This window comes from Sapajus apella, unplaced genomic scaffold (assembly GCF_009761245.1).
Source record: "Sapajus apella isolate SASKATOON/1434 unplaced genomic scaffold, GSC_monkey_1.0 scaffold31, whole genome shotgun sequence".
NCBI classification, from domain to species: domain Eukaryota; kingdom Metazoa; phylum Chordata; class Mammalia; order Primates; family Cebidae; genus Sapajus; species Sapajus apella.
In genome coordinates this window covers 21,943,622-21,952,838 of record NW_022436971.1, presented here as the reverse complement: position 1 = coordinate 21,952,838, position 9,217 = coordinate 21,943,622, and the positions used below count along the sequence as shown (strand labels likewise).

At 48.2% G+C, this 9,217-nt stretch overlaps 1 protein-coding gene across 2 annotated transcripts in view; it reads right to left on the bottom strand.

The window, feature by feature from the left end:
* ADI1 (acireductone dioxygenase 1) overlaps positions 1-9,217 on the bottom strand; it is a 31,904-nt gene that overhangs the window by 4,156 nt on the left and 18,531 nt on the right. For both annotated transcript variants that reach the window (XM_032294244.1, XM_032294245.1), the window contains exon 3: positions 137-316. In XM_032294244.1, the coding sequence (XP_032150135.1) occupies positions 137-316 (180 nt within the window). The remainder of the gene's footprint in view (positions 1-136; positions 317-9,217) is intronic.

Below are 9,217 nucleotides of genomic sequence, written 5' to 3'. Positions count from 1 at the left end.
GCGCGCCCACCTTCTCCTCCACAGCCAGGGACAGCACACGGGCCAGGTGTGGGGGAAAGCACAGCGCGCCCACCTTCTCCTCCACAGCCAGGGATAGCACATAGGCCACACGTGGGGGAAAGCACAGCGCGCCCACCTTCTCGTCCACTGTGAAGCGGTGGTAGATCCCCGCGGGGAGCGTGATCATGTCTCCCTTCTCCATGAAGATCCGGATCCATTTGTCCTCCTTGTCCCTCACGTCGAAGTACCCGCTGCCGTCCAGGATGTAGCGGATCTCATCATCCAGGTGCAAATGTTCCTCGTAAAACATCTTAATCTAGCCCAAGAGGGACATTTCTGTGAGTCTACCGGAGACCCGTCACACAAGCTAACACCCACCCACTCAGCGGCCTGAGCCTCCAGTGGGCCAGGACTGCGGAGAATGGAACTTCTCTTCATCAAAATGAAAATTACACTTGCTAAGAATTATTTTCCTAACAAGTATAAGGGCCAGAGCTGGAATATTTTGTGAAGCCGGTCAACAAAAGGGCAGTAACTGAAGGAGTGAAGAGACGTGTAGCAGCGCTCTGCACACTTCACACGGGCTGACTCAGCAAGCCCGCACGGCCCCACCAGGCGGCTGCTCTGTCTTCCCCATTGTACAGACGCAGGAACGGTGGCACAGAGAAGCCAAGTCACTGGCCCAACCTCACACAGTGACACCGCCCCAGGGACACCTGACCCCATGCTCATACCCATCACGGCAGTCACGAAATTCCAACATGAAGTGTGGGTGAGAAGCCAGTGGGCGCTGCAGGGAGGCAGGAGCACATTCCACGGGCGCTTTCTATCTCCCCACATTGAATCTGTGTCTGTCTTTTTTTTTTTGAGATGGAGTTGTGCCGTCGCCCAGGCTGGAGTGCTGTGGTGTGATCTTGGCTCACTGTGACCTCCGCCTCCTCAGTTCAAGTGATTCTTGTACCTCAGCCTCCCGAGTAGCTGGGATTACAGGCGTGAGCCACCATGCCTGGTCTGACTTTTGTGTCTTTCTGAAGGTCTTTTCTCCCTAACATTGTATAGTAAAAATATTCAAGTACGCAAAAACATTGAGAGAACTGTGCAGTAAATATCCAAACCCCCTCACCAAGACTGTGCCCCTGTGATCTCAGTTTGCACTGCCCACATCTCCACAGCTCCCACTCGGGAGTGTTTGAAAGTTTCCTTATGTAAAGTTTACACACTTCAGGAAAACCCATGCATGTGCGGAAAAGCAGTGCCTAAGATAAGAACCTCGCTGAGACACCATATCCCACTCAGCAGATCCTCATGCTCTGGAGCAGCCGCCGGCTCGTCTGCGGGGACGCACATGGCAGCCCATCCACAGCACACGGCAGCCCATCCACAGCACACGGCAGCTCATCCACAGCACGTGGCCCATCCACAGCAGGCGGCAGCCCATCCATAGCACGTGGCCCATCCACAGCAGGCGGCGGCCCAACCATAGCACATGGCAGCCCATCCACAGCACGCGGCCCATCCACAGCACGTGGCGGCCCATCCACAGCACGCGGCCCATCCACAGCACATGGCAGCCCATCCACAGCACGCGGCTCATCCACAGCACGTGGCGGCCCATCCACAGCACGTGGCCCATCCACAGCAGGTGGTGGCCCATCCACAGCACGCGGCTCAACCATAGCACGCGGCCCATCCACAGCATGCGGCCCATCCACCACATGAGGCCCATCCCCCTGCAATCCCACTCAAGGAGCAAACCCTGCACATGCACCGCCAGCAGCACAAACTTAAGTCCCCACAAGGCCACTCATCGCTGGATTATTTTCCTCCTGTAATACAGAAAACAACTCAAATGCCCAAAACAGAAGAGTGACAGGCCAAATCATGGCGTGTCTACACAGGGTGTACAGCGCAGACAGGTTTCATATAAAACCCTGTCATGACAACCAGAAAATAGTAACATTGGCTATCAACAGGAGGTAGGTGAGAACAGTATTGAGGGAATGTGTAACTTCTCTTCCCAGGTCCACAAGGGGCGTGGTTTCAAAGGCAGGAACTTCCCAAGACATGCCTGACCTGCCTTCTTTCACGTCTCCATCTGTCTCCATCAGGGGGCTTAGAGGTCTTTGTCTAAATTGCCACAGGAAGGCGGACTGCCCGGGTGAGCTCCTTTTATTTAGAAAGCCCACGAAAAGCTATGGGCTGAACAATCAGATGTCAGAATCAAAGACCAATCACTCCAGCTGAAGTTTGAAGGAACTCCTTTCATGGGACAAGAACTTGAATGGGGCAGGAGTAACTCCCAGATTAAAAGACCCCCTGCGTCTCACCTGTGTGGATTTTCCCTCTCTGGGATTCCCCTCCACGACAGCGTGGGAGCTGGCTGTCTCTCTTTCCCTACTTCTCTTTCTCTCTCTCTGCCTAATAAATCGCTTTTCTGCAAAACTCTTTGGGTCTGATATTTACTTGAAGTAGCCCACCGTACCTCCAGGGCCTCTTCCGCCATTCCTGGGGCGGGGCGGGGCCAAGGGCCGGTTACAGTATGGAAAAGATAGGGGAGAATGAGGGCACCTTTCCATATATATATATATATATAGGGTCTCACTGCCCTGCCCAAGCTGGAGTGCAGCGCACAGTCATAACTCACTGCAGCCTCAAACTCCAGCTCAGGAGATCCTCCTGCCTAACCTTCCAAGTAGCTTGGGTAACATGCATGCACAACCATATCTGGCTAATTAAAAAAAAATTTTTTTTTTCTAGAGACCAGGTTTTACTCTCAAACTCCTGGCCTCCAGCAATCCTCCTGCCTTGGCCTCCCAAAGCACTGGGATTACAGGCATGAGCCACTGCACCCAGCCTACCTTGTTATGTTTACAAAATCATAAATAATATGAAAACAAGATTAGGAAAAACATCTTAAATTTGAAATCAATCTATTCATAGCCACACAGAAAGAATAGACAAACTGGCCAGGTGTGGTGGCTCATGCCTGTAATCCCAGCACTTTGGGAGGCTGAGGCAGGCAGATCATCTGAGATTGGGAGTTCAAGACCAGCATGACCAGCATGGAGAAACCCCATTTCTACTAAAAATACAAAATTAACTGGGCATGGTGGCGCATGCCTGTAATCCCAGCTACTTAGGAGGCTGAGGCAGGAGAATCACTTGAGCCCATGAGGCGGAGGTTGTGGTGAGCCAAGATCATGCCATTGCACTCCAGCCTGGGCGACAAGAGCAAAACTCCATATCAAAAAAAAAAAAAGACAAACTGAAATAACTTTTAAACATACTAATTTGATGACATCCTCAGTCTAAGACAGAAAAACTGCAATCCAAGCTTAGGTTCTCCCCACGAGGCCTGTTGTTTGTAATGGTCTGGGCGTAGCCACGCTGACACTGTTTTGTGTGTGTTGTGGGACTGAGAGAATGGGAAAAATATCGCTATGACCGGGAGCCAGCCTTCCCACAGTGGGGGGAAAGATGGAAATACTGTGAGGAAGGCAGAGGAAAGCCCTGCGGATTTCACCAGAGTTAGAGGTGCCCGTTTGAACTAACTGCTTGATATGCACACGCACAGACACATGCACACTCACACACACTCTCACATGCTAGCATTCACACACATGTACACACTCACGCACGTGCATTCATACACACACTCACATGTACACACTCTCACGCGTGCGCATTCACACACACACGGTACTCATCCCGTCCACTGAAAGCACCTGCGCACAGTGACTCCGCAGTGGCACTCCCATCCAAGTTTCTAAACACCAAGGATAGGTGCCAGGAAGAGCAGCTGACCCCGCAAGAGGGCAGGAAAAGCAGGTGAGCCTGGACACACTGTGGATCCAGAAAGTGACAGGCTGGGGAGGTGCCAGGGGACAGAAGCCAGCTAAGGAGGCTCCTGCTCGCCAAGTCTGAGGTCTGGGACAATGAGAAGATCGAAATAAACCCAGCAAGAATGGACCACAGACCAACAAGTGAAACAAGAAGGCCTGGGGCACCGTGGTGGGGAGTGAACGGCGGAGGAGGGGATGCACCTCGGGCACCGTGGCGGCGAATCAACAGCAGAGGAGGGGACACGCCTCCCGACAGTGAAACCCACCCCGGGGAGCCCCACTGCGTGGCATGACAGTCACACCCACGCAGGCAGGAATCACGAAGACTTACTAAAAACATTGAGTGAAAGTTTGAGGAAAAATGGGATTTTCGTGGTCTAAACGTAACTCTTCACACGTTTCTTACTAGTTAAGAGGAAAGGGAAAGGAACTTCCCCGTGGAGAACCTTGATGGACACTGGCTTCACCTAGTCCACGCTGACATCAGCAATGAGGGGACCCTCAGGCGCGCTTAGTTACAACGCCATCACGGAGGATTCCCGCTAAGAACACACAACCTACCCAACACCGAGGAAATCAATGGCAATCGTAAATCGTCAGAAAATAAGGTTACTTTAGAAAAGCAAGGGATAAGCCTGTATCAGCAAGAGGGTTTTATACCAGCGGAGAAGTAATTCCAGAAGACAGCGATGATGAAGCTAATGTGACTCACAACACAGCAGCAGGCCAGCCTCTGCCACGTGAGGTAAAACGTGGCTAACAAGAGGCCAGCTCATTAAACTTCCACGTCAAAGCCACACCATCTACCTCCACCAGAATCTAATGAATCGTTAGGGCACTCAGTGAGAAATAAAGACAAGATTTGTTCTCTGACCAGCAAGAATCATTTGACATAGAGCAAAGGAAGTCAAATCACACGACAGATCTATTGTTGAACAATTTCCACATTCTTAGGCTCTTCTGCTCTTAGTTCTGTCTGGTATGGTTTGTTCACTTACATATGTTTTCTAAGGAGCTTAGAAGTTACCACTCCATCCTAACAAGTAAAAGCTGAACAAACTGAAAAATCAGCTATTTTTAAATCTGTAAGAGATGCAAGGTCACAGAGCAAACCACCACCCCTAACATTGGAGAGACAGGCCAACAGAAAGATCCACCCCTAGCCAGAGCAGAAACCGCCACAGGAACCAGGGCCAGAGTCAACAAACCCGAACTGTACTTGACCAGCTGGAGGCTCAGTGTGGACAAGTCTGAGAGCAGAAAACTCCAGACCCAGTCATCAGGGGCCTCACACTTCTGTAAATTGTACCTGCAAAAGCTCTACCAGGTCCCAACAGTGAGTATCAGAAAAATTCCCTGTGCTTCTGGCAGAGGGAGGGAAAGTGAACCATTCTGACAACTCAGGATATATTTGAAATCTGTTCTTATGAAGGCCTGAAGTCAGGAGAGCTCAGCTAGCCAGACCCCAGCTTGCTGGGCTTTTATCAGAACCTGACCTGGGTGAAGAGAAACACGCAACTCCAGCCCCCTCCAGAACTCCAGATGGGTGCTCTGGACTGAATATTATTACTCACCTCCCCCAGGTTCATGGTTGAAACTCTACCCTCTACTGTGATGGCACTGGCAGGTGGCATCTTTGGGAAGTGATTAGGATTCGATAAGGTGATGAGGGTGGAGCCCTCATGAATGGGATTAGTGTCCTCATAAAAGTCCCAAAAGAGCTTGCTGCTTCTATGCCCCACGTGAGAACACAGCAAAACACAGCCATCTATAAACCAGGAAGCCACTCTCACAAGACACCAAAGCTGGGTGTCCCGACCTTGGACGTCCCTGCCTGCAGGCTGTGAGAAATAAATGTTTGTGTTTAAGCCACTCAGTTTGCGGTATTTGGCTATAGTAGCCTGAGCTGACTAAGACCGGAGAGGAACGGAAACCCCAAGTCCAGCCGCTTCTACCCATCATGTCCCACTTAAAGAGGGTGTCTGAGAGGCGCGTGTGAAGTTCAGAGCCGAGAGGCACAGGCTCACTACAAGACTGAGACTGTCCTAGCTAATGCGATATGATAGGAAAAAGAAATATAAGGCATGCTGATCAGAAAGAAAGAAATACAACTCTCCTTGCTCACAGATGATATGACTGTCTAGGTAGAAAATCCAAAAGAATCAACCAAAAAAGCTCCTGGAACTAACAAGCAATTATAGCAAGTTTGCAGGATACAAGGTAAACACACAAAAGTTAATCACTTTCCTATATACCAGAAACACAACAGGTGATATTTGAAGTTAAAAACACAAAACTATGTGCCTTAGCACCCCCAAAAATGAAATGTTCAGGTATGAATCTAACAAAATATGTGTAAGATGTATGAGAAAAACTACAAAACTCTGATGAAACAAATCAAAAACTAAATAAATGGGGAGATATCCCATGTTCATGAACAGGAAGACTCAGTAGTGTTAAGATGTCCATTTTTCCCAACATAATCTATAGGCTCAATACAATCCAATTCAAAACTCCAGCTAGTTATTCTGTACATATCAGCAAACTGATTGTGAAGTTTATCTGGAGAGGCACAAGACCCAGAATACGCAACACAATATTGAAGGAGAAGAACAAGGTTCAAGAACTGACACTACCCATATCAAGACTTAACTATAAAGCTATAATCACCAAGACTGTGACAATGGTGAAATAATAGAAAAATAGATCAATGGAATAGAGATCCCAGAAACGAACCATATAAATATAGTCACTTGATCTTTGACAAAGGACAAAGGGCAATACAATGAAAAAGATAATCTTTTCAACAAATGGTACTGAAACAATGGTACATCCATATGCAAAAAAAAAATTACTCTAGATACAGACCTTACACCCTTAACAAAAATTAAGATGATATGGATCACATGCCAGGTGCAGTGGCTCACAGCTATAATCCCAGGGCTTTGGGCCACTGAGGTGAGAGGATCACTTGAGGCCAGGAGTTTGAGACCAGCCTGGGCAACACTGAGAGATCCCATCTTTGCAAATTTAAAAAAAAAAAAAAAAGCCAGGCAGGTGGTGTACACCTGTAGTCCCAGCTCCTTAGGAAGGCGAAGCGTGAGGGTCACTTGAGCCCAGGAGTTTAAGGCTGCAATGAACGATGATCATGCCACTGCGCTCTGGCCTTGGCAACAGAGCGAGTCCCTGTCTCCTAAAAATAATTTAAAAAAAAAATGATTACAGACCTAAATATCAAATGCAAGACCCAGCCAGGCATGGTGGGTCATGCCTGTAATCCCAGCACTCTAGGAGGCCGAGGCAGGCAGATCATTTGAGGTCAGAAGTTCAAGACCAGCCTGGTCAATATGGTGAAACCCCATCTCTACTAAAAATATGAAAATCAGCCAGGCATGGTGGTGGACGCCTGTAATCCCAGCTACTCAGGAGGCAGAAGCAGCAGAATTGTATAAACCCAGGAGGCCAAGGTTGCAGTGAGCTGAGATTGCACCACTGCACTCCAGCCTAAGCAACAGAGCAAGACGCCATCTCGAAAAAATAAAATAAACTGCAAGACTATAAAACTTCTAAGATAACTTCTGAGATAGGAGAAAATCTAGACAGTGTTAGGTTTGGCAATAACTTTTTAGATATGGCACCAAAGGCACAATCCACAAAAGAAAGAACTGATAAGCTGGACTTCATTGAAACTAAGATTTTCTGTTCTGCTATCAGGAGAATGAAGACAAGCCACAGACTAGGAGAATATATTTGCAAAAGATGTATCTGATAAAGGGCTATTATCCAAAATATACAAAGAACTCTTAAAGTTCAACCATAAGAAAACAAACTGATTAAAAAACGGCCAAAGACCTTAACAGATACCTCACCACGGTAGATGTACAGAAGGCAAGTAGGCATATGAAAATATGCTCCTCGTCACATGTCATCAGGGAAGGCAGATTACAACAAGGAGATCAAACTGTACGCCCAGGAGCATGGCCAGAGTCCAGAATGCTGAGCACGCCCACGGCTGGGAGGATACGGGCCATCAGGACTTCTCACTCGCTGCTGACAGGAACAACTGGGACGCCCAACTCAACACACTCCTACGGAGTGTCAACATGAGTGGACCGAAGGAGGCAAAGTACTGATCCTGGGTGTGTCTGTGAGGGTGTTGCCAAAGGAGGTTAACATTGGGGTCGGTGGGCTGGGAAAGGCAGACCCACCCTCAATCTGGGTGGGCAGCATCTAATCAGCTGCCAGCACAGCTAGAATATAAAGCAGGCAGGAAAACGTGAAAAACCTAGACGGGCCTAGCCTCCCAGCCTACATCTTTCTCCTGTACCGGATGCTTCCTGCCCTCGAACATCAGGCTCCAGGTTCTTCAGTTTTGGGACTCAAACTGGCTCTCCTTGCTCCTCAGCCTGCAGATGACCTATTGCGGGGTCTTATGATCATGTGACTTAATACTTTCGTAAACGCCCCTAATATCTCTGTCCTATTAGTTCTGTCCCTCTAGAAAACCCTGAGTAACACATTTTCCAGCAATTGTGTTCCTTGATATTTACCGAAAGAAGTTGAAAAATTATGTCCACACAAATACCTGCAAGAGGATGTTTATAGCAGCTGTATCCATTAATTGTCAAAACTTGGAAAAAGGCAAGATGCCCTTCAGTAGGTAAATGAATAAACTGTGGTGCATCCAGACAGTGGAATATTACTCAGCAATAAAAAGAAATGAGCTACCAAGCCACAAAAGACAAGGAAGAACCTCAAATGCATCTTATTATGTGAAAGGAGCTAATGTAAAAAGGCTATCAACTGTATGATTCCAACTATGTGATATTGTGGAAAAGGCAAAGCTATGGAGGAGTGAGGAGATCAGTGGTTCCTGGGGTTGGGCAGGGAGGGATGACTAAGTGGACACAGAGGGTTCTTAGGGCAGTGAAACTACTCTGTATGACATGAGAATGGTGAACACGTGTCATTATACATTTGTTCAGATCCACAGAATGTACAACACCAAGAGTGGACCCTAATGTGAACTGTGGACTCTGTGATACTGATGTGTCAATGCAGGTTCATCAGTTGAAACAACGTACTGCTCTGGTGAGAGATGTTGATAAAGGAGAATGCTGTGCATGTCAGGGGGATGGGTGTGTACATCGGGGATGGGTGTGTATGTCAGGGGGATGGGTCTGTATATCAGGGATGGGTGTGTATGTCAGGGATGGGTGTGTATATCAGGGATGGGTGTGTATAACAGGGATGGGAGTGTATATCAGGGATGGGTGTGTATATCAGGGATGGGTGTGTATATTGGGGGATGGGTGTGCATGTCAGGGGGATGGGTGTGTATATCAGGGGGATGGGTGTGTACATCGGGGATGGGT